Source organism: Lathyrus oleraceus, chromosome 7 (assembly GCF_024323335.1).
Source record: "Lathyrus oleraceus cultivar Zhongwan6 chromosome 7, CAAS_Psat_ZW6_1.0, whole genome shotgun sequence".
In the NCBI taxonomy this organism is placed as follows: Eukaryota; Viridiplantae; Streptophyta; class Magnoliopsida; order Fabales; family Fabaceae; genus Lathyrus; species Lathyrus oleraceus.
This window is the reverse complement of record NC_066585.1, coordinates 390,741,567-390,767,658: the sequence shown is the minus strand read 5'-3', so window position 1 is coordinate 390,767,658 and position 26,092 is coordinate 390,741,567. Positions and strand designations below refer to the sequence as shown.

Genomic DNA, 26,092 nt, shown 5'->3' with positions numbered 1-26,092 from the left:
TTAAAGAAAAAAATATTCGGGCAGCTATTAAACATGTTATGCGTGACTGTAGGCGTCTGATGATTAATTTAGGAAATGATTCATCATTTGCTAATGCAATTTTAAGTATGAACCCTTCAGTTTAATAAGTAAAAGGAAAATCAAAAAATACACAGAATTCAAAAGTACCATTTTGGTCTCATTTCCTGCTCTTTATCTGTTAATTCCTTATACTGGTACCACTCTGCCCCAGCCTTGCCTACTGGTATTGGTGGCCTTACAAAAATCTCAACAGGTTTGGGGAGGTGTATAGCTATAAGCAATTCACCCGCAATCTCTCCCGGTTTTTGTTGTTTGAGTTTGTGTGACCTACTAACCGGCTCAACAGTAAGCCATCCTAGACCTGATATAGCAATATCACAGGCTGGCCTGCACAAAAAGAAAAACAAGAAATTTCATATTTCTCTATTAATATTAATCATAAATATAGGCATATTTGGCAGAAATGATTTAACAATAAACTCTAGAATCTGTAGAACAGGGTATCCAATTCTAATGCAACATTAAAACCTTTTACATCCAAAAGTTGATAGAAGAAACTAAGACTTATACCTTTTAGCATCTTCAAATTTTATTTGCAATTGATGTTTTGAGTCAAGCCCTCTCCAGTTCTCAGCCTTCTCTCTACCACTTGGCGGGGTTAGCAGAACTCCAAGTTCTTTCTGAAACAATAACGCAAACCCATCATTCAGGTTTGAGGAAATAAGTATCCTTAAACCTACATACAAGTGTCACAAATCCACACTTTTTGTTGAATGCAATGAAAAGAGTAGTGAAAATAAACTTGTTCACAAGATAGAGTAGCTATAACATAACTAACTTCTACTTAGTTATCAAGTAGTTAGGTGCTAGTTCAAGTTAGTTAGACTTTACTTGCTATATAAGCAGGCCTGTGATTGAGCTTTCACCGCTGCATATCTCATCTCATTTTGATATAAGTAAGTCGGTCCATTTCTCAAACCAAAGGCTCTGATACCATGTTAAGAAATGTGATTGGGCCTAACTCAACCCTACAAAACCGATTGGTAGAGTGAGGATTGCCTCCACTTATAAACACATGTTTAGGCCATATATTATCCGATGTGGGACTCTTAACACACCCCCTCACGCTCAGGACTAGACAACTGGAGCGTGGAAATAAATGGTGGGTGGCCCGATAGCGGAAACCATAGTAGGTGCCCCACCGAATCCTAAATGAGGCTCTGATACCATTTGTTGGGGGAGTTTCTCACAAGGGAGCATTGAACATTGTGAGACTTCTTCTTTTGGAGCAACACCTTTGTGAGAGACACACCATATATTCACCCAAAATCTTAAGGTGAATAGGTTCTCTCACTGAAAAAATTAGAGCTCTAGCAACCTCTAGCAAATGTCTATTTTTCCTTTCGGCCACTCCATTTTATTGAGGAATATTAGGACATGAACTTTGATGTACAGTCCCATTTTTTAGAAAAAAATCACCCAGGATAGTGTTAAAATATTTTTTGCCATTATCACTTCTAAAGACTTGGATATTTGTTTGAAATTGGTTCTGCACCATTGAAAAAAAATTCTTTACACGAAATTTCACGAATTTCGTGGTGTCTTGCCCATCATAATTCCTTGTCGTGTCTCTTCCCTTCTTATTTCTGCAAAAGTTTCACGAAGAGTTGGCAATGATACTTTTCCTAAAACTCAACCTCTTACCTCAACAAGGTCTTTATTGAGCCCAGCGAGAAACATGAATACACGATCATTTTCTTGTCTCTTGAGAAACAAAACACTGTCTTTTGTACACCTCCAATTGTCATCATAACAGAGATCAGAGATCTAACTCTTGCCACAGTGTCAACAGCTCATTGTAATAAGCAGTTACACTTCTGTCACCTTGTTTCGCATGCCATAACTTTGATTTTAAACCAGAAATTTCAGAGGAGTTTTCAATATCAAAGTATGTTTCCTTAACAGCTTCCCACACATCCTTTGCGGAATGTAAAAACATATAAGACTTACCTATTCCAGTTTCCATAGAGTTTACCAGCCACGCAATAATCAAGGAGTTTTCCGACTTCCATTGTTTGTAACGAGGGTCTCCTGTTGCCGGTTCAGCTACTGCTCATGTTAAGAAACCAAGTTTTCCTTTGCTATCCAATACCAACCGAACAGTTTGAGCCCATTCATTATAGTTATTCTCATTCATCTTAGGGATATTGACCTTGAGGGAGTATGAGGAACCCTCTTGATCATTACCGCCTATGTTGGAATAACTGTCACCAAAAATAATGTCGTTCATGTTTCCATTGTTGTCGTCATTACTGTCATTGTTTATGACCACCGGCGGTTCCTCTCGTACACCGTTTCCGCGGCCACCGCCGTTTCCGCGGTCAACGCCCGACTCAGGTTGCGGTTGTTCGTCATGGTTGGATCCAATGTAGGTCTGTAATGGGGAAGGCCACATGTTGTTGTTATTCGTCATAGGAGGCTAAACGGGTATGTGAATCGGATCGGGTAAGAAAGCGGGTCGAATAAAAATAGGTTGAGGAAAGTTTTATGGTAAGCCCTAACGCAACAAAAATAGGTTGAGGAAAGCTTTATGATAACCCCTAACCCAACAAAAATAGGTTGAAGAAAGTTTTACGGTAACCCCTAACTCAGTGCTCTTAACCCAACAAAAATAGGTTGAGGAAAGATTTACGGTAACCCCTAACCCAGTGCTATGATACCATATTGGAAAAAATAGGTAAAAGTTGTTATATATTATTCGTCAGCCTTAGGCTGGTTTATATAGTGAATATACAATTATTACAATTGATTTTCTCCTTAATGGAGAATAAAGAAAAATAAAGGTAGTGTTAAAGACAATAATAAAACTGAAAATAATATATTTTCCAACAAAAAGGATTGGCACAGCTAGATTGAAGGGTGGATTGAATATTTTAGAGTCACCTTCAGTTACCTTGCACCACATTCCATCAAATCACTTCATCAATACCTTACACAATAAGTCTCTAGACATAGATCAAAACTGTAATCTTTGACACTTAAGACTTGGTTACCCTTCTAACACAAAATTGACTCAATTACACAAATGCTTTCTTTTTATACATTTTGTCTCTAGTAATACTCCTTGTGATGTATGCTTTTATGCCGATCAAAGGAGACTCCCTTTTTCTCGCAGTTCTCATGTTTCTCATTCAAATTTTGATTTAGTGCATATGGATATTTGGGGTCCCCTATCCATACCATCTATGATGGGTTATAGATACTTCCTCTCTATTGTAGATGGTAAGAGTATATTCACTTGGTTATTTCTCATGAGATTGAAATCTGAAGCATCATTTGTCATCAAATCCTTTGTTTTATTCGTCAAAACTCAATTCAACACATCTATTAAATGTATCAGATCTGATAATGGATGTGAATTCATCCTCACTGAATTTTACAAACAGTATGGCATTATTCATCAAACATCTTTTGTTGGTACCCCTCAACAAAATGACATTATTAAGAGGAAACACCAACATATTTTAGGTATCACTCGAGCCATCTTATTCCAATCTAATTTGACTCAAACATTTTGGGCTCATGTTGTTGGCCATGCTATTCACATAATAACAGACTGCCATCTATTTTCTTAAAACACAAGTCACCATATCATGTCTTATAGAACAAGTTACCTGATCTTACAAACCTCAAAGTGTTTGGTTCACTATGCTTTGCATCCATTTTGAAAGCTCAAAGAAAGAAGCTAGACTCTAGATCTAGAAAATGTGTCTACTTAGGTTAGAAACCTGGCACCAAAGGCCATATCCTATTTGACTTACAAAGTAAAGAGTTGTTTGTATCCAAGGATGTTCATTCTTTGAACATCACTTCCCATACAAACATCCACCTGTTAATTCCCCTAATCCTAGTCTTGCGACACAGGTTTCTAATGATACTTAGATGTTCTACTGAACTATTCATATACACCTAACATTCATCCCACAACTGCTTCTGTCCCTCAAACTTCACCTACTACACCAGCAACTGGTACACCCACTTCACCCCTATTACAGACCATGCTACAACCTTTGTACCCCAAGTTCCATTACCTACCTGGAAATCCACCAGGCAGGTCAAACCCCTTACGTATCTTCAAGATTACCATTGTAATCTCATGTCTAATACAATCTCCATTTTAGAAGCAGGTGCTACCAATTCTTCTTCTCAATGTAAGTATCCTCTATCATCTTTCTTATCATATGAGGCTTTTTCTCTTGCACACAAACTTTATTCTCAATTTATCTGCCATAAGTGAACCTCACTCATATGAGTCTGCCATTTCTGATGATAATTGGATATAAGCTATTCAATTTGAGAGTTGAATGCTTTGATTAAAACCAACACTTGGTCTCTGGTCCATTTACCTCTACACAAGAAAGTCATTGGATGCAAGTGGGTTTTCAAGTTGAAAATGCATGCCAATGGAACTGTTGAAAGGTATAAGGGACGTTTAGTTGCCAAGGGTTTCACTCAAACTGAAGGCTTAGACTACATGGACACCTTCAGTCCTGTGGTTAAAATGACTACCATTTGAGTGCTTATGGCTATTGTTGTTGTTCACAACTGGCCACTCTTCCAACTTGATGTCAACACAGCATTTCTCCATGGAGATTTAAATGAAAAAGTGTACATGAAGCCACCACCTGGCCTGGAACTACCTCATAATAATCTAGTGTGCAAACTACAAAGATCCTTGTATGGACTGAAACAGGCAAGTCAACAGTGGAATACCAAACTCACTGATACCCTCATTGCTAGTGGCTACATTCAATCAAAAGCTGACTATTCACTCTTTACCAAAACTTCACCAGCAGGTTTTACAGTCATCCTTGTCTATGTGGATGACTTAGTCCTAGGAGGAACTGATCTTCAAGAAATTAAACAACTTAAAGCACTTCTCCATGCCAAGTTCAATATAAAAGATCCAGGAGTTTTGAAATACTTCTTAGGTTTTGAAGTAGCTCGAAATGCACAAGGTTGTGTCAGCGCAAATATGCACTAGATCTCATCTACGATGCAGGCCTCATTGGTGTTAAGCCATGCAATACACCAATGCAACCTCACTTACAACTTCACCAGAATATTGACAATCCTTTATCTGATTTCACTGCATATCGAAGACTAATTGGTCGATTGTTATACCTTACTCATTCTCGATCAGACATTGCTTATGCAGTAAGTAAACTCGGTCAATTTCTTAATGCTCTGACTGATCAACACATGTTGGTTGGCCTTCATGTTCTTCGATTCCTCAAGCACAATCCTGGCCAAGGATTGTTCTTCAACGCTTCCAACACCCCTTGCCTCAAGGGATTTTCTGATTCTAACTGGGGTGCTTGCCCAGATTCACGAAGATCCACAACTGGTTTTTGTTTTTTCCTAGGCAAATCTCTCATCAGCTGGAAAAGTACGAAGCAAGTTGTTATATCTCGATCATCTTCAGAAGTTGAATATCACGCGTTGGCTCATGCTACGTGTGAAGGCATATGGCTACTTTCCCTACTTGATGACTTCAAGATTTCACACCAGCTTCCCTTTATCATTTATTGTGACAACAAATCTGCAATGCACATTGCAGCAAACCCAGTTTTTCACGAAAGAACCAAGCATATCGAAATTGATTGTCATGTGGTACGTGACAAGGTCCTAACTGGAATGGTACATCTCATGCCATCCACCTCCAAAGAACAAGTTGCTGACATTCTCACCATATCACTTCACCCGAGGCCATTCTCAAGTCTTCAAGCCAAGCTAGGAATGATTGACATACATTCTAGCTTGAGGGGGACTGTTGAATGTAATGAAAAGAGTGGTGAAAATAAACTTGTTCACAAGATAGAGTAGCTATAACATAACTAACTTCTAGTTAGTTATCCAATAGTTAGGTGCTAGTTCAAGTTAGTTAGACTTTACTTGCTATATAGCAAGCTTGTACTCTTTTAATTGGTATGATGATGAGTAATATCAGATTCAGCACATTCATTCTTGTCTATTCAATCTTCTTCTTCCTTTCAAGATGTACAAAGCTTGAAGCTTAACACTTTTGTTGACATTAGAGTGGAAAATGGAACATGGACAAAATTAATAGATCAATAGAATGACTATCTTGTGCGTGTCGCTCCTAGGTAGAAAGCAATATGAATAACAAACCTAAATAGGCCAAAAAGACGAGATAATTTTAGTTTTACCAGGAAAAAAGGAGAAAAAAAAAGAGAATTTGTAGATTCTAATGCAATTTGATCTCAGGCAACTAGAAGTCAATATGTAGTTATAAATTCCATCCACTTTATGTAAAACCAATGCTATATTATTAATATAAAATAGCTTTTCAACTCTTATCAACCTAATAGCATCAACAACAACTAAGCCTTATCCCACTAAGTGGGGTCGGCTACATGGATTAATTTTTGCCATTATTTGCTATCAAGAACCATGTTTCTATCTAAATCATTTATCTTGAGATCTTTCTTAATAACTTCTCTTATAGTCTTTTTAGGTCTTCATTTTCCTCTAATTGTTTGTCTTATCTCCATTTGGTCTACCCTCCTTACTACAGAATCTACCGGTCTTCTCTCTATATGCGCAAACCACATAAGTCTATTCTCCACCATCTTCTCCACTATAGACGCTACCCCGACAATTTCTCTAATATTTTCATTTCTAATTTTATCTTATTGAGTCTTACCACACATCCACGCAACATCCTCATCTCTGCTACACTTACTTTATTCTCGTGTTGATTCTTAACCGCCCAACATTCTATCTCGTACAAAATCGCAGGTCTTACCGCAGTTCGATAAAACTTTTCTGTCAACTTGAGTGGTACATTTGTATCACATAAAACACCCGATGTCCTTCTCCATTTCAATCATCCAACTTGAATTTGATGGTTTACATCCCCATCTATTTCTCCATCATTAACCTAATAGCAACAAAACAAGAAAAAACTGCAGTACTTCCAACTTTTGTTATTGAATAATGTTCTAGCAACCAAAAGCAAAAATATGAACAGGTGCCAAAAGATTCCATCATAAGTTGGCATTTTTTTTTGGTTTTTTTTTCGGTGAAAAATCTTAAGCACCTTTATTTTATTTTTCTTTCTAACAATGCTTAAATCTAGAAACATGAACTTAGTTGCAACCAAACCAAACGTTAATCACACTTACTAATTTAGAACAGATTTGAGCCATAACACCAAGTATCTTATTGTTTAGTTCTAATAAAATATTGATTTACAATACCTGATAAAATTCATCTGCTTTCTCTGTGGGCACCATATGAATTGGTATCCGCTTGGGCCCGTAAAATGTCAAACATGTTTCTGGTAGAGCCTGAAATCATTAAGACTGATAACTTCAAGGGAAAGAGGATGAAATGAATTATAAATAAATGGTCCATCGACATGAATTATAAACTGGAAATGAAAAGATATAATAAAAACCTTCAAGACATCAATTCTGACAAGACCGCCCCAAAATATTGAAAATCCATTCAAGTCATTTACTGTTGAAGCACCTTCCTTTGTATTGTCCGAGAATACTTGAGAACTCTAATCATAGCATGAGGATAAGTTAAATTTACTTATGATTGTATAATGTCGTAACAGTTTTTGAAACATACCGGGAAAGATAGACCCCTCAGTCGGCTTTTAGGAGCAAGGGAGGATAGATCTTCGGAATGAACGACTGCAGTTTGCCTATGGTGGAGATGAACTCCTGGAGTGTCATACAGTTTCTGCATTTGATAGGGAAAAACAATTTAAATAAAAACAAAGGATTAGAAAGCTCTTTGACCTAAATATATAAATCAGAAAGACATACCCCTCCTCCAAGGAAAGCATTAATTGGAATTGACCCTAAGGTAGTTCCAGGAACAGCAGACTGTACTGGTTTGTATCTTTGTGCAGATGCAGCCACTGGATCGTTTATAGCCATTGTCTCTAGCATCAAATATTAAAAGGTCAAAAAGGAAAAAAATGTACATGAATACCTGAAATTTTCAAAATGATAGGCCATATAAAGAATAATTTAGAAATTTGATGAAAAATTAAAGGCATCCATCTTCGTCTATATAAACAGAATTACATTCTAGCTATACACAGATTGATGTGGAAGCAGAATGCCAAATGAAACAAATAAAAAAATATATATCTGCTAAATGTCAGATGTATAATGCAGGTGTACACTGCTGTTTTATTGCACAATAAAGGTGCTTAACCTGCTGGCTTTAAAAAAACATGCTGGCAGCCGCATCAAAACATAGCTTGAGTATTGTTCAACATCAATGAAAAGCAGACTATTCAAGAATATTGCAAATAATGACTACCATGGCAAAAACCAATACAACATTTTGTACAAGACTGATAGAACACTAAGGTCCAATATGTGTGATGACCCAATAATTGGAGATTGGGCCCAAATCATACAAGCACAGATTCTAGAAGGTTGCAGAAACTGTGGGAATAATGGTAAGTTGAGATATTCCCTGAATTTTGGGGAATTTTCGGTAATAAACGAGGAAAGGGTGATGTGCAATTCATTCAGAAAAGTTGTTAGTAAACAGGTAGGAGAAGAAATTATCTGGTTAGGAGTTCTAGTAACTCTGATTTATCATTTTCTTCCCGCATTTCCACCATTGTAAGAGCTTTAAGCTCAAACATTTGCTATTAATCATGCACCTTGTTACCTGTAAATTATGGTTCCTATCATTGGCCTGACCTTCCGGATACGGAGAGGAGAGCCTGTGAATCAACATTGCGAATGCACCAAAGGTGACTGATCATGTAGATGCGTTGGAGATGAGAATGATGACGATGGAAGATTCATTGCACCCAACTTTGGAAGAATTTCATCACACTACGCTGGCTGAATTTGCGAAGTTATAAATTGTCTCATTGAAGAGAGACCGCATTCATCTTCCATTAATGAACCTGTGTCAGAATTCAAGATGGGAGTGAAGAAGGTGTCGTTTGACAGAGAAAACCCAATAGGATGGATTACCCGCTCTGAGACGTATTTCGAGGTGCAAGATTCCTCGAAGACGATGGAGGTGAAATTAACGAAGCCAAGCATGGAGGGGTGATAATCTACTTGTACAAATCTTCTACGTGAAATGGAAGATAACTTGATATGGATGAAACTGAAACAATCTCTAATTGAAAGGTACGGGGGAAGGCAAAGTGATAATCCATTTGAAAAATCGAAAGATTTGATGCAAATCGAAAGTGTGGATGACTATATCACAGACTCTAAATACATGTCTTCTTAGGTGAGCCATTTGCCAGAAGATCAATATATAGGTATCTTCGTCGGAGGACTCCGACCAAAGATCAAATTGAAGGTGAGGATCTTAAATCCTCGCACACGAGTTCAAGCGATGAAATTAGCAAGGGATGTCGAGACGGAATTGCGAAGGGTTTAAATTCCTTTAAACGGTAGAGAAAGATACTCGAAAGAAAAGAAAGGAGGAAAAGAGTTCAATTTTGGGCTTAGTGTTAGAAAAGATGATGGGTCAAGTGAGTTTTCAAGCAACTTAAAGGAAGCAGAGGGTTTGGGTTAAGCGAGTCTTAGAATTTGGGTAGAACCTAACTCATCCCTACAAAACCGGCTTGTAAGGTGAAGGTTGCCCAAGTTTTATAAACACTACACAAGCCATATCTATGAGAAACGTGGGACTAAATCCACCCCTTCAAATCCAACACAATGAAGGTGTTGGAGGCTGCAATGAAGACAAGCCATGTGCCGCAATTAAGCGTTATATTATTTCCAATTTTATTTTTGCCTGTAACCTTTATTTTTCTTAATTTTTCTTTATTTACCATTAAGAAGAAAATCAAGTGTAATAATTATATCTTTACTATATAAATCAGCCTAAGGCTGAGGAATAAAACACAACAGCTTTTACCTATTTTTTCCAATATGGTATCAGAGCACTAGGTTAGGGGTTTCTGTTCGACCCGCTTTCTTACCTGACCCGATTCACATACTCGTTTAGCCTCCTATGGCGAATAACAACAACAGGTGGCCTTCCCAATCACAGGCCTACACCAGATCCAACCATGGCGAACAACCACAACCTAAGTCAGACGTCGGCCGCGGAAACGTCATACAAGACGAACCGCCGATGGTCATAAATGGTGGCAGTAATGACGACAACAATGGAAACGGGAACAACATTGTTTTTGGTGACAGTTATTTCAACATAGGCGGTAATGATCAAGAGGGTTCCTCATACTCCCTCAAGGTCAATATCCCTAAAATGAATGGGAATAACTATAATGAATGGACTCAAACCGTTCGGTTGGTATTGGATAGCAAAGGGAAATTTGATTTCTTAACAGGAGCAGTAGTTGAACCGGTAACAGGAGATCCTTGTTACAAACAGTGGAAGTCAGAAAACTCATTGATTATTACGTGGTTGGTAAGCTCTATGGAAACTGGAATAGGTAAGTCTTACATGTTTTTACCTTCCGCAAAGGATGTGTGGGAAGCTGTTAAAGAAACATACTCTGATATTCAAAACTTCTCCCAAATTTTTGATTTAAAATCAAAGTTATGGCATGGGAAACAAGGTGACAGGAGTGTAACTGCTTATTACAATGAGTTGTTGGCACTATGGCAAGAGTTACAGCTCTATTTTGATGACAACTGGAGGTGTATAGAAGACAATGTTTTGTTTCTCAAGAGGCAAGAAAATGATCGTGTATTCATGTTTCTAGCTGGGCTCAATAAAGACCTTGATGAGGTAAGAGGTAGAGTTTTAGGAAAAGTATCATTACCAACTCTTCGTGAAACTTTTGCAAAAATAAGAAAGGAAGAGGCACGACAAGGAATTCTGATGGATAAGACACCATGAAGCTCCGAATCTGAAGGCTCAGCTCTGACTACTAGGAACCTTGACGAGGGAAGAAGGACAGACAAAGTTCCTTGGTGTGATCACTGCAAGCGCGAATGGCATACACGTGAAACTTGTTGGAAGCTCAACGGTAAACCTCTTAACTGGAAGAAAAAAAGTGGTTGTGTATTTCAGGCTAGTAATTCTGATCAATGGCAGCAACCCCCTCCGTCTCAGTTTCCACTCACTACGGAGCAACTAGATAGACTGTACAAACTCCTCGAGTCTCCAACCCCTTCTTGCTCTATAGCAACAAAAGGTAATTCTGCATTTCTTAGTGCCAGTCTCAGTCATACTTGGATAGTAGACTCAGGTGTCTCCGATCACATGACAGGTGAATCTACTTTATTCTCTTCATATAGTCCATGTGCAGGTAATAAAAAAATAAAAATCGCAGATGACTCTTTTTCAGCCTGTTAAGAAATGTGGTTAGGCCTAACTCAACCCTACAAAACCGGTTGGTAGAGTGAGGATTGTCCTCACTTATAAACCTCTGTTCAGGCCATATATTGTCCGATATGGGACTCTTAACACACACCCTTACGCTCAGGACTGGACATGTGAAGCCTGGAAATAAATGGTGGGTGGCCCGATAACGAAAACCATAGTAGGTGGCATACCGGATCTTAAACGAGACTCTGATACCATGTTAAGAAATATGGTTGGGCCTAACTCAACCCTACAAAACCGGTCGGTAGAGTGAAGACGGCCCCCACTTATAAACTCATGTTCAGGTCATATATTATCCGATGTAGAACTCTTAACACAGCCATTGCAGGTAAAGGGTCAATTGTGTTGTCTCCAATGTTAACTCTCAAAAATGTCCTTCATGTTCCAAATTTATCTTGTAATTTAATGTCCGCCAGTTTGTCAAACTATTTTTTTCCAATCTCACTGTTTCTTTCAGGATTTGAACTCGGGGAAGATGATTGGTAGTGCTAAGGAGAGTGGAGGACTCTACTACCTTGACATTGGATCTGCACCACAACTACCTTCAAAAACAATAAATTCCTGCTTTGAATCTTTTTTTGTTTTGAATAATACAAATGACAACATTATGGTATGGCATTAAGATTAGGTCACCCCAGTTTTCGTTACTTAAAACACTTGTTTCCTAAGATATTTCACAATCAGAACTTTTCTTCGTTTAAATGTGAAGCATGTGAGTTCGCAAAGCATCATCGTTCCCAATTTTCAATACAGCCTTATAAATCATCAAAACTTTTTTCTATTATACACAGTGATGTTTGGGGCCCTAAACGTACAAGTACACTCTCTCTCAAAAAATAGTTTATCACATCTAAAGAATTTTTTTCAGTGGTGCAAAACCAATTTCAAACAAATATCCAAGTCTTTAGAAGTGATAATGGCAAAGAATATTTTAACATTATCCTGGATGATTTTTTTCTAAAAAATGGGATTGTACATCAAAGTTCATGTTCTAATACTCCTTAACAAAATGGAATGGTCGAAAGGAAAAATAGACATTTACTAGAGGTTACTAGAGCTCTACTTTTTTCGAATAAAGTACCAAATTATTTGTGGGGCGAATCTGTTTTAACAGCTGCGTATATAATTAACATAATGTCCTCCAAAATTCTCAATTTTCAAACTCCAATTAATGTCTTCAAAGAATGTTTTCCTAGTACTCGTGTTTTAACCAATTTGTCTTAAAAAATCTTTGGTTGCACAGCCTTTGTTCATGAACATAAAAATGTTGGAAAATTTGAGCCACGTGCTATAAAATGTGTCTTTGTTGGATACTCTCCAATTTTATATCATATTCAAATTTATCTTCATATATGTCAGTCTTCACCTCAAAATTGTCTAGTGTAGAAATTCCAAAAAATGTACAGGTTGCTCTAGAAATTTCAAAGTGGAGGGAAGTTGTACTTGAGGAGATGAAAGCTCTTGAAAAGAACAAAACTTGGAGTGTTACGTCACTACCAAATGGAAAGAAGACAGTTGGATGCAAATGGTTGTTTACTGTGAAGTATAATTCAGATGGGTCAATTGAAAGGTACAAGGTTTGCTTGGTGGCTAAAGGCTTTACTCAAACTTATGGTATAGATTAGTCAGAGACATTTGCTCCTGTTGCAAAATTGAACACTATCAGAATTCTTTTGTCTCTTGCTACTAACATGGATTGGCCTTTGCATCAGTTAGATGTTAAGAATGTCTTTCTTAATGGCGATCTAGAAGAAGAAGTATATATGGACATTCCTCCTGACTTTGAAAATAAACTTGGTTCAAATGTGTACAAACTAAATAAGTCTTTGTATGGATTAAAGCAGTCCCCTAGAGTTTGGTTTGAAAAATTCACTCAGTCCATGAAGAAACAAGGATACATCCAAGAACAGGCTGACCACACCTTCTTCACAAAGTTCTCCCACGATGGGAAATTTGTTGTACTGATTGTTTATGTTGATGATATTGTCCTTACTGGAGACGATACAATGGAAATGGCAAGAGTAAAAGAGAAATTGGCAGTAGACTTTAAAATCAAGGACTTGGGATTCATGAGATATTTTCTAGGTATGGAGGTTGCTCAGTCAAAGAATGGTATTGTGGTTTTGCAGCAGAAATACATTCTAGACTTGTTGAAAGAAACAAGAATGATTGGATGTCGTCCTGCAGATACCACTCTGGATATTGTACTTATGCTTGGGGTAATCTTGTGACATGGAGGAGCAAGAAACAAGGAGTTATAGCAATGAGTAGTGCAGAGGCCGAGTTTAGAGCTATGTCTCAAGGTATTTGTGAAGGATTATGGATCCTTAGAGTCTTAGAAGAACTTAAGATGAAAATTGAGTTTCCATTGGAAAATATATTATTTTCGGTTTTATTATTGTCTTTAATACTACTGTTGAAATACAAGAGACTAAGAGACATTTGAATAAACCGTGTGTTCTGAAAAGCCCTATGGAGACTTTATTATATAAAGAGAGATTACAACTAATTACATGATATAATCGATGTGGGACTATTCTATATACAAATATTCTTAACACTATATTTACAAATATCAACACTCCCCCTCAAGCTTGAGCATATAAGTCAAATGCACCAAGCTTGTTACATATATAATTAGCTATGGGGCTTCGCAGAGATTTTGTAAACACGTCTGCCAATTAATCATTAGAGTTGACAAAGCTTGTGAAAATATGGCACCTGACTCGATCTTCTCTCTGATAAAGTGACAGTCTATCTCAATATGTTTGGTCCTCTCATGGAAGACTAGATTTGAAGCAATGTGCAATGCAGCTTGATTATCACAAATAAGTGTCATTGATCTTACTTCTTCAATTTGAAGTTCCTTGAGCAATTGTTTTAACCAAATAAGTTCACATGTTGCCATTGTCATGGCCCTATACTCTGCCTCAGCGCTTGATCTTGCAACTATGTTTTGTTTCTTACTTTTCCAGGATATAAGGCTTCCCCCAACAAGTACACAATACCCAGATGTGGATTGTCTATCAATGGGTGACCCTACCTAATCAGCATCAGAGTATCCAATTATCTAAGTATGTCATTTATCTTCATACACTAGACCTTTTCCTGGAGCACATTTGATGTATCTCAAAATCCGGATAACAGCATCCATGTGTTCCTGATAAGGGGAATTTAGGAACTGACTTACCACACTAACTGCAAAAGAAATGTTTGGACGAGTGACTGTGAGATAATTCAACTTTCCAACCAATCTCCTATACCTTCCAGAGTCAGATAGAGACTCCCCTTGATTGGGTAGTAGTTTGACACTTGGATCCATAGGAGTATCAGTTGGTTTAGCATTCAACAAATTTGTTTCTTCCAAAATATGCATAGCATATTTCCGCTGAGAAATCACCAAACCATCTTTAGATTGGGCTACCTCAATACCCAAGAAATAACGGAGTTTACCAAGATCTTTTGTCTGAAATTGATTCGAGAGATGTTGTTTTAACTGGAGTATACCATACTAATCACTACCAGTTATGACAATATCATCTACATACATAATAAGATAAATACACCATTGGGCTGAATGACGATAAAAAACAGAATGGTCAGCTTCACTACGGACCATACCAAACTATTGTACTATAGCGCTGAATCTGCCGAACCAAGCTCTTGGAGATTGCTTAAGACCATAAAGAGACTTGTGTAACCTACACACAATATTCAATGACTCCCCTTGAGCAACAAACTCAGGTGGTTGCTCCATATATACTTCCTTTTCAAAATCACCATGTAAAAAAGCATTTTTGATGTCAAGTTGATGAAGAGGCCAATGTCGAATGGCTGCAATGGCTAGAAGAAGTCTAACATAAGCCATCTTGGCTACAGGCGAGAAAGTAGCACTATAATCCAATCCAAAAATCTGAGTGTATCATTTGGCTACCAAGCGAGCTTTAAATCAATCAATATTACCATCTGGATCAACCTTCACTGTATAAAACCAACGACAATCTACTAAAGATTTCCTAGGGGGTAGAGGAATCAGTTCCCAGGTACCACTGCTCTGAAGAGCACACATTTCATCAATCATTGCTTGCCTCCACTCGGGGTGAGATAATGCTTCACCTGGAGTTTTAGGAATTGAAACAGAAGACAAAGAAGACAAAGAAGACAAACAAGTATACTGCAAATGAGAAAGACGATGATAACATAAATCAATATAATGTGGAGAAGGATTTCGTGTTTGACGTATACCTTTTCGAAGGGCAATCGGAAGATCGGACTCAGGTTGTAGGACCCGATCCGGTGATGGCGGAGGCGTCGGGGGAGAGTCTTCGATGACCTCAGGGATAGGGACAGCAGGCATTGGGTGACGACGCTGATATGTTTAAAGTGGTCGAGAAATGGGGAGGTCAGGAACCATAGACTGATGGGGGATAATGGTATACGGGACATTAATAACTGCCAGAAAAGGTATGGGAGTACTTTCTTGAATGGGTTTTGGAGTTACATGACTAGACTCGAAATATGGAACAGACTCAAAGAAGGTAACATCGGCCGATATGAGGTATCGTTGTAGAGTATGTGAATAACAACGATAACCTTTTTGGGATCGATGATAACCAAGAAAGACACACTTTATTGATTGAGCTGATAGTTTATCAAGACCAGGAGAGAGATTGTGTACAAAACATGTGGACCCGAAGACTCGGAGAGGAATTAGGTGAAGTGGGGAACTGGGAAAAAGGATTGAATGAGGGATTTTAGTGTTAAGGACAGATAAGGGCATGCGATTTATAAGGTAACATGTCGTTAGCACAGCATTTCCCCAAAATCGAAGTGGAACATTACCATGGAGAAGTAGGGTCCGAGTGGTTTCTACGAGATGCCGATTTTTGCGTTCGGCTACCCCGTTTTGTTGAGGTGTGTGAGGGCAAGATGTTTGATGGAGAATACCATTGCGTGACATAAAATTTTGAAATTGTTGGGATAAATACTCACATGCATTATCACTTCTTAAGGTACGAATAGACACACCGAGTTGAGTTCTTATTTCTTGATAGAATTGTTCAAAAATAGAAAACAATTCAAATTTATTCTTCATTAAAAATAACCACGTGCAATGTGAAAAATCATCAATAAAGGTGACAAAATACCTTGATTCAAGAGTAGAGACAGTACGCGAGGGACCCCAAACATCGGTGTGAACTAAAGCAAAAGAGGACGAAGCCCGTTTATTGACTCGATTGGGAAACTGACCACGAGTGTGTTTCCCTAACTGACACGACTCACAATGTAAATTAGATACCTTCGATAAATTTGGCACCAACTTATGTAGTTTGGAAAGACTAGGATGACCTAACTGAGCATGGATAGTGAGTGGAGAATCTTTGGCTGAGCATGTCTGAGATGACACTGAGAGGTAATAAAGGTCTTGAGACTCACATCTGACGTCAATCGTCCATCCCGAACTTCGATCCTGCAGGGTATCATTATTGTTAGTGAAGGTGACACTACAATCAAGAGAACGACTTAAACGACTGACTGGAAGTAAATTAAATGGACAATTAGGTACATAGAAGACAGAAGTAACAGAAAGAAAGTAGAATTTAAACAGTACCAATCCCTTCGGATCGGGATTGAGAACCATTGGCAGAAGTTATAGCAGGTAAGAAACCAGATGTAGAGAGAGAAGAGAAAAAAAAATTATTACCGGTAACATGATCAGATGCACCAGAATCAAGGACCCAAGGTCCAAGAGAAGATGATTGAGAGAGACAACCAGATGAATTACTAGTGTGTGCTACCTAAGCAGTAGAATCTAAGTTCTGATAATTCTGATACCACTTGAGAAAATCATTGTAGTTTGGCGTAAAGTTATGAGGAGTAACCATGAGTATCTGAAGAAAGAAAATATCACGCGAACCGGGTGAAAAATGCTCTGTTTGAACTGGATGGTCATCGGATGCGCAGGCGCGCGCAGGGCAACAGCGGAAAAAGGACGACGGTCGGATCGGATGGTGGGGTTAGTTTTCCAAAACGTTGCCGGAAGTTTTGCCGGAACAGTAACGCCGGCAAAGTGGTTACCTAAGAATTTTGAAAGTGAGGAGGTGTTTGACCATGATCACGACCTGGAAATTGATTTTAGAATCATATGTTAAGGTGACAAAAGAAAAAGAATTAGAGTTGATAGGCAAGAGAGAAAATATTTGTTACCTATCACGTGGTCAAAAGTGCCATAGGCAAGTGTCCAAGGTGCAAAGACGACAGAGAAACAAAAGCAACAAGATAACCGACTTAGGAACAACGACAAAAAAGTGGACTAATAAGCTGCTTTGAATTGGAGGATTTAATTTATAATTAATGACAAATAATAACTTCCTCGGGGGATTGTAGTTAGTGACGAGAGCAACATTCTGTCTTCATTGCGGTTTGCCCATAGTCACTTTATTGGAAAAAAGATAGATAAAAGCTGTTGTGTTTTATTCATCAGTCTTAGGCTGGTTTATATAGTGAAGATATAATTATTATACTTAATTTTCTCCTTAATGGAGAATAAAGAAAAATAAAGGTAGTTGTTGATATTTGTAAATATAGTGTTAAGAATATTTGTATATAGAATAGTCTCACATCGACTATATCATGTAATTAATTGTAATCTCTATATATATAATAAAGTCTCCGTAATGTTTTTCAAAACACACAGTTTATTCAAATGTACAGTTTATTCAAATGTCTCTTAGTCTCTTGTATTTCAACATGGTATCTAGAGTCTGCTAAAAGATAATTCTTTCATCGTCGTGCTTTACCCGGTTGACCCACTATTTTCCGGTGAGAATTTTTGTTTTTTTTGCAAACCGTGTTATCACTCCGGTTTGCCTCTCACTTTCAAAATTCTTCGGTAACCACTCCGTCGGCGTTACTGTTCCGGCAAAACTTCCGGCAACGTTTTGGAAAACTAACCCCACCATCTGATCCCACCGTCGTCCTTTTTCCGTTGTTGCCCTACGCGTGCCTGCGCATCCGACGACCATCCAGTTCAAACAGAGCATTTTTCACCCGGTTCGCGTGATGTTTTCTCTCTTCAGATACTCATGGCTACTCCTCATAACTTTACACCAAACTACAATGATTTCCTCAAGTGGTATCAGAATTATCAGAATTTAGATTCTACTGCTTAGGTAGCACACACTAGTAATTCATCTGCTTGTCTCTCTCAATCATCTTCTCTTGGACCTTGGATCCTTGATTCTGATGCATCTGATCATGTTACCGATAATAAAACTTTTCTCTTCTCTCTCTACATCTGGTTTCTTACCTGCTATAACTTCTGCCAATGGTTCTCAAACCCGATCCGAAGGGATTGGTACTGTTCAAATTCTACCTTCTTTCTGTTACTTCTGTCTTCTATGTACCTAATTGTCCATTTAATTTACTTTCAGTCGGTCGTTTAAGTCGATCTCTTGATTGTAGTGTCACCTTCACTAACAATAATGATACCCTGCAGGATCGAAGTTCGGGACGGACGATTGGCGTCGGATGTGAGTCTCAAGACCTTTATTACCTCTCGGTGTCATCTCAGACATGCTCAGCCAAAGATTCTCCACTCACTATCCATGCTCAGTTAGGTCATCCTAGTCTTTCCAAACTACATAAGTTGGTGTCAAATTTATCGAAGGTATCTAATTTACATTGTGAGTCGTGTCAGTTAGGGAAACACATTCGTGGTCAGTTTCCCAATCGAGTCAATTAACGAGTTTCGTCCCCTTTTGCTTTAGTTCACACCGATGTTTGGGGTCCCTCGCGTACTGTCTCTACTCTTGAATCAAGGTATTTTGTCACCTTTATTGATGATTTTTCACATTGCACGTGGTTATTTTTAATGAAGAATAGATCTGAACTATTTTCTATTTTTGAACAATTCTATCAAGAAATAAGAACTCAACTCGGTGTGTCTATTCGTACCTTAAGAAGTGACAATGCATGTGAATATTTATCCCAACAATTTCAAAATTTTATGTCACGCAATGGTATTCTCCATCAAACATCTTGCCCTCACACACCTCAACAAAACGGGATAGCCGAACGCAAAAATCGGCATCTCGTAGAAACCACTCGAACCCTACTACTCCATGGTAATGTTCCACTTCGATTTTGGGGGAATGGTGTGCTAACGACATGTTACCTTATAAATCGCATGCCCTTATTTGTCCTTAACAATAAAATCCCTCATTCAATCATTTTTCCCAGTTCCCCACTTCACCTAATTCCTCCCCGATTCTTCGGGTCCACATGTTTTGTACACAATCTTTCTCCTGGTCTTGATAAACTATCAGCTCAATCAATAAAGTGTGCCTTTCTTGGTTATCATCGATCCGAAAAAGGTTATCGTTGTTATTCACATACTCTACAACAATACCTCATATCGGCCGATGTTACCTTCTTTGAGTCTGTTCCATATTTCGAGTCTAGTCATGTAACTCAAAACCCATTCAAGAAAGTACTTCCATACCTTTTCTGACAGTTATTAATGTCCCGTATACCATTATCCCCCATCAGTCTATGGTTCCTGACCTCCCCATTTCTCGACCACTTTAAACATATCAGCGTCGTCACCCAATGCCTGTCGTCCCTGTCCCTGAGATCATCGAAGACTCTCCTCCGACGCCTCCGCCATCACCGGATCCGATCCTGCAACCTGAGTCCGATCTTCCGATCCTGCAACCTGAGTCCTATGGCGCTTCTGACCACGTGATAGGTAACAAATATTTTCTCTCTTGCCTATCAACTCTAATTATTTTCCTTTTGTCACCTTAACGGATGATTCTAAAATCAAGTTCCAAGCCGTGACCATTGTCAAGCAATTACTATTAAGAGTTTCACATCGAACAATATATGACCTGAACATGTGCTTAAAAGTGGGGACAATTCTCACCCTACAAGCCGGTTTTATAGGGATGAGTTAGGGTCAACCACATTTCTTAACTTGGTATCAAGAGCCTCGTTTAAGATTATGTGAACCACCTGCTATCATGTTTCCACTATCAGGTTACCCACCACTTATTTTCACGCTCTAGATGTTCAGTCCTGGACGTGAGGGGGGTGTAGAGTAGAGTTATCAATCGCGGCCGCGAACGGTGCGGCCACCCAATGCGTGAGAAGACGGGAGCGGAGCGGCGTTTGAAAACGCGTGCGATTTCGTCATAAACGCGGATCGCGAGTCGCGGGTCGCACCCCGGTCTGAGCGGTTCTTTGTTTGTCCAAGCGGATTTTATGAACTTCTGAGATGAAAAGTAACCGGCACCGTCGGTGGAGAAAAAAGAGAAGAAGATGAGATGAAGAAGAAAGAGAAACAAATCCAGGAAAATGTGATGAAAGAGAAAAATAAATATTTAATAATAGAGTGATTGCAGTTGTATATTGAAAGAGGGTTGAAAAGTCAAAATATCTTTTCAAAATCTAATGAGATTACAGTTGTATGCTATCACTTACACATCCTATAGTAATTTTTATTTTAAGGAAATCATTAAAATATAGTAATAATATTAGTTTTCTTTAAATAATAATAATAATAATAATAATAATAATAATAATAATAATAATAATAACTTGCATGAGTATTAGCATTATGTTTTTTTTTTTACAGAATCACTTATAGTAACAATAATAAAAATAATAATAATAATAATTAATTCTCTTAAAAATAAGTTGTTTATCCTTAACTATTCATATATATTTTTATATATATAATTTTCATATAATTATCTCGCTTTTCCATTTTTTGGATCCACCGCTCCGCTTGCTATCCGGAATTAATAACTCTGGTTAAGAATCTCACATCAGATAATATATGACCTGAACATGTGTTTATAAGTAGGGACAATTCTATCCTACAAATTGGCTTTGAAGGATTTCTTAACTGTTACAAACAAACGAAGGATTACTTGTTTTTTTAAGTGAGATTGAAAGAGAAGATACAAAAGGTTTACAAAGGAGCACTCTACTTTAACACTACATTAACCACACATAAAACCCAATTATTCAAAAGCTATCTTTCCCCTCTAATAATTGAGGGCTATTTAAAGACTTTCTATGAATAAACAAAATAACTCATAACAACCCTCTAGCCAACTCATCAATTTACTAACTGAGAGGGAGAAAGTGCTTTCAGGTGAAATCACAAATGGTCTTGTCGATTTTGGTGATTAGCTAGCTGACACATTCACTAAGTCCATTAGATGCTCTTAGGTGGACCACAATTGTAACATGTTTGGCTCATTTGACATATAAGCTCTTCTAGCTTGAGGGGTAGTGTTAGAGAGCAAATTTAACAGGTTCTTATTTTGTAAATAATAATAGCTAGGAATTGGCAATGGCGTTGCACAAGTTAAGGATTTAATTTGATCCTACGTAATTATTAATTGATTCCTTCTGTAACTATAAATAAGTTAAGGATTTAATTTGATCCTACGTAATTATTAATTGATTCCTTCTGTAACTATAAATATAAAGCATGTTAATATAACTTATAATGCATATGTTTCACAACTTTTCAATCATAAAAAGTCCATAAGGTTAATCCTAGTGTTAGAAAGCATGTATATATAACTTACTTAATAAGGCATTGATGAAAGCAGATTTCCCAACATTAGCTGAACCCTATAAAATAAAGGTATATGTCAATCAGCTGAACCCTATAAAATAAAGGTATATGTCAATTAGCTGAACCCTATAAAATAAAGGTATATGTCAATTCAGCTCTTGGCTCAACTGGTAAAGTTGAAGCTTTAAATACAAAGGGTTCTATACATACTACACGGAGGAAATTCTAATATTAATATTAGAAATGAGTTGCGATACAAAAGGCCATAAATGAATCTCCAGCAAGTGAGCTAGAGTAGCACATTTACAGCGGGAAATAAAATACATGAAATGAGTACAATTTAATATATTGGTTGATTTGGTTCTTCTATCATTTGTGGTAAGCCAAGAAAACATAACATATTCCAGAACAACTTAGTAAAAACATCAAAGAATATTAACTCATCTGCAATCATAACCTACTTAAGCACATGAAAATCCAATTCAGAGACTTACCAGAATGTAAACATCTCTTCCCTACACAAAATGGAAAAAAATGGAATTTCAGTAGAGAGAAAAATCGGAAAAATATCAAAAACATATGAAATTCATAGTTTATTTTGAAGTTCGAGTTAAGACACCTCAGCCCTAAATCATCACGACATTTTCTCAATATCTTCCTATGTACTACATCCCATGCAGAATGCAGATACATAGACATTTGGAGGGGAAAAGTATCACTATGTATCATCATTATTTTAGTTCTATGGTTTCAAATTATGCTTTTGACAAGAGGAAAAACAAATTAGAAAAGAGAACATCCAATTAAATTTCCTACACCAATTATCTCTAAAAGCTATATGACAGCCCATGACATGTGACAAGTTCATTTAACAGCAATGCAAAAAACATTGCAAATTATTTTCAACATTACTTACAAAGTTTTATGTACAGAATCAACATCTTTATTATAAATGTGGATGATAGTAACAGTCAAACAGTTTTGTCATCTTAAATGTAATACTTAGTGGCAGTGTATATTCAAATTTCCCCAAAAAATTCTTGGTGGCTTCAAAAATTAAGAACTGAAATCAGTTAAAAGGAATGCAAACCTTCTTCTCTTTCTGTATTTCTGATATCACTCCAGTTATTCCTACCAATGATTTTGAACTGGTGAGATGGACACTGAGAACGCTGCAATGAATATCAGCAATTGAAATTTGATATGCTAAAGTCATCAGCTGTGGTTATCATGTTCCACAAAAATCAAATTGAAGAAATGGATTCATCTAATCGCAAGCAAGGCAAGTTTAACAATTAACACCAAATGTATGCAAAATTCACGTTCTCAATCTTAAAACTTCTAATAACAGATAACTGAACAGTGTGGTAATATGTCACAAATTAGTAATTTCAAAGGCAAGAATTAATACAAAGAAGATACATACGTCAGTTTCTTTCTTGTGATAGCCTCTACAACCCAATCCCCAATACAATTAAAATCAGTGTCTCTTGGAAGGAGATCAACCTACAAAGAGAACATTCTATCAAATGTGATAATCATAATAAAAATCAATATCTCTTGGAAGGAGATCAATATACAAAGAGAACATTCTATCAAATGCAATAACCATATAGTTGTATATTTAAAATCTTATCATAAATTTGCCAAAAAAGTCCTATTAAATTAAAAATAAGTTGTGTGCATGTAATTACCTTAGTCACCACCATTATTATTGGATTAGCACCAGCAAGATCTCGCACTCGGGACAAAAAACTGCCATTGAAGTCAACAATATCAACCTAGAAGTGGTTACCTCGACAATTAGACAAAGAAGCTTTTTTCCTTTCAGTATTTCGTTATCGCTAATTAGAAATAAACAAAATGTAGTTTAAATATTGCAGAATCTACAAAATGTTCTGTGATAATTTGAAATTTTCAGAATCTACCAAAAAAAATTAGAGCATACTCTTGTTGTTTTCTTGGATGATAAGCATAGGTAAATCAGAATGACAACAAGAGAATAATAAATGCAAAGCAGGAAACTATTGAGTCAAGACTTCTTTTAAAAAGGATTGATAATGTTTTTTGTGACATACTACCATTGGTTGGGAAAAACATTTGTAATATTTATGAAAGGTTTATATGGGAAAGAAATATTTTGTATGGATAAGGAAAAGACATATGCCGCTGTTTTTCGTTAAGATCGCGGGTATCTTAATAAATTGTAGACATGATTTATGGATAAGAAGGTTATGGATCGGTGTTGCCAACCGCGGATAGCATAAAATAGCTAGTTGTTAAAATTCCCCCTATGGCCTATTTGGGAACATTTTGTACTAAATAGCTTATCGCGGAATAAAATTTGTTTGTCCAAATTTGCTACGCTATAGCAATATAGCGCCGTCATACCGGCTATTCGAGTCACAATATAGCACTATAGGCATTATTTTATGGATTAATCAGAAATATCAATATCTATTCTTAAAAGATTGTCCATTGACTCTGACTGAAATCAAACTTTGCTGATTTTACATAAAGAAAATGTCAGACAGGTAAGTTTACCAATTTGACAATTAAAGCTTTGGCAGTACGCAAATGAGTCAACTTTTGTCGAAGGTCTTCTGCGGTAATGAACTGTTTCCCCCCAGTGTATCCTCCGTGTCCTCCAACGGCAGTTATCATTTTGCCATGAGACAAAAGCCGGCACCGCCCACAGAGAACGGTTCTAAGCTGGTGATGTTTCTTCTTCTGCAGCACAATAACAAACAAGCAATTTCACACCACACTAACAGCATTATGTAATTCAGAAACAACCAATTGACAATTTTATGTAAGATTAGATAATAGATATACCAATTCATAGGTTTCAGAATCAACAAAACCAGGAGCATCGTTATCGGAAGTTTGTAAAGGAGCGCCGCAACCATAGCAAGAAGTAACGGCATTGGAAGCTTTCAGAGGCTTCTCTTTCGGTTTACTCTTCTGGTTCTCCTTGAGAATGAGTTTAGTTGACTCAAATGACTGGTGGCGTTGGAGGAACTTCTCGCCGGGGGAGGGAGCAGCAGCGCCAGTGCCTTCTGGTACGGAAGGACGTGAGAATTCGCAGAGAATGAGGGAAGGTTTGGTGTGAATTTTTGGAAAATTGTGATTTGAGAGAGAAAGAGGTGTTAAAAAAGTGGATAGGGTTTTAAGCGCCATTGCTGAGGTTTTGCGTGCCCTCTTCAGAATTCAGTTGCAATCTCTTACCGGAAATTATTATGACAGAAAACCATTGGGTTTATTAATGGTGTGTTTGGTTAGAGGGAATCGGACGGGAAAAGGATGAATTATTTTAAATTTGAGATGTTTGGTACAATTTATTAAGAGGAAGTAGGGAGGGAGCAAAATGGTTCTAAAGACCAATTTTGACATAGTAGCATTATTAAAAATTCAACATCCTTAAAATACTTGTCATCAAACCATTTGATGTTATTTGGTTATTTGGAACTAAGTTATTTAATAACAAAATATAAAATAAAATAAAAATTATATATATATATATATATATATATATATATATATATATATATATATATATATATATATATATATTACGGGTTGTTTTTATAAATTATCTTATACTTATAAAAATAAGTACTAAAAGCTTTATGAAAAATATTATATGCTAGTATGTTATAACATATTGTTTCGGATTGGAATCATGATTGATGGGTGAATAATTGATATAAATCGTAACGGCGGACTCGAGCTTTCGATGTGATGGAGAATTGATTGATATGTAAGGTTAACACTTCAACATCCAAATCAATATGAGAGTGAGATGAAGCAAAAGAGATCTAAATTTGATTTTCCTGAGAAATTGTGTGTTCTCTCTTTTATATAGTATGACGGTTATAACAGTTTGTTGATCTATCGGCGCGAGATGCGGGGATCTGTCTGATTGTTCTTGGGTTGAGATTGCCTACTTCTTGGTCTATGATAGTGCATATGTCTCGCATGCGATCTGGTGAGCCATTTTATTTATGGGTCATAGCTATTAGTGCCATATAGGCGGCTCATAACAGTTGTTCCCCAAGTCTTTTCCCATGCTTTGCATGGTGAGGCCTTTAT

At 37.2% G+C, this 26,092-nt stretch overlaps 1 protein-coding gene across 1 annotated transcript; it reads right to left on the bottom strand.

Moving 5' to 3' along the window:
• Positions 1-25,343, bottom strand: LOC127100452 (NO-associated protein 1, chloroplastic/mitochondrial). The gene is made up of 13 exons (XM_051037654.1): positions 24,836-25,343; positions 24,545-24,730; positions 23,695-23,781; positions 23,427-23,506; positions 23,091-23,172; positions 22,495-22,515; positions 22,011-22,056; positions 7,884-8,002; positions 7,684-7,797; positions 7,505-7,612; positions 7,305-7,394; positions 592-701; positions 1-408 (listed from the first exon to the last, which is right to left on the bottom strand). Exons 1-13 carry the CDS (start codon positions 25,178-25,180, stop codon positions 159-161), a joined length of 1,638 nt encoding a protein of 545 aa, XP_050893611.1. The 5' UTR covers positions 25,181-25,343; the 3' UTR covers positions 1-158.
• Positions 25,344-26,092: the final 749 nt, after the last annotated feature.

What these genes read in the sequence shown, in the direction of transcription:
- LOC127100452 (XM_051037654.1), bottom strand. Translation starts at nt 25,180, where the DNA reads ATGGCGCTTAAAACCCTATCCACTTTTTTAACACCTCTTTCTCTCTCA. An exon ending in ATCACAAGAAAGAAACTGAC is followed by an intron (nt 23,173 to 23,426) that starts GTATGTATCTTC and finishes TATTCATTGCAG; the next exon opens with CGTTCTCAGTGTCCATCTCA. An exon ending in TGAGGGGTCTATCTTTCCCG is followed by an intron (nt 7,613 to 7,683) that starts GTATGTTTCAAA and finishes TGCTATGATTAG; the next exon opens with AGTTCTCAAGTATTCTCGGA.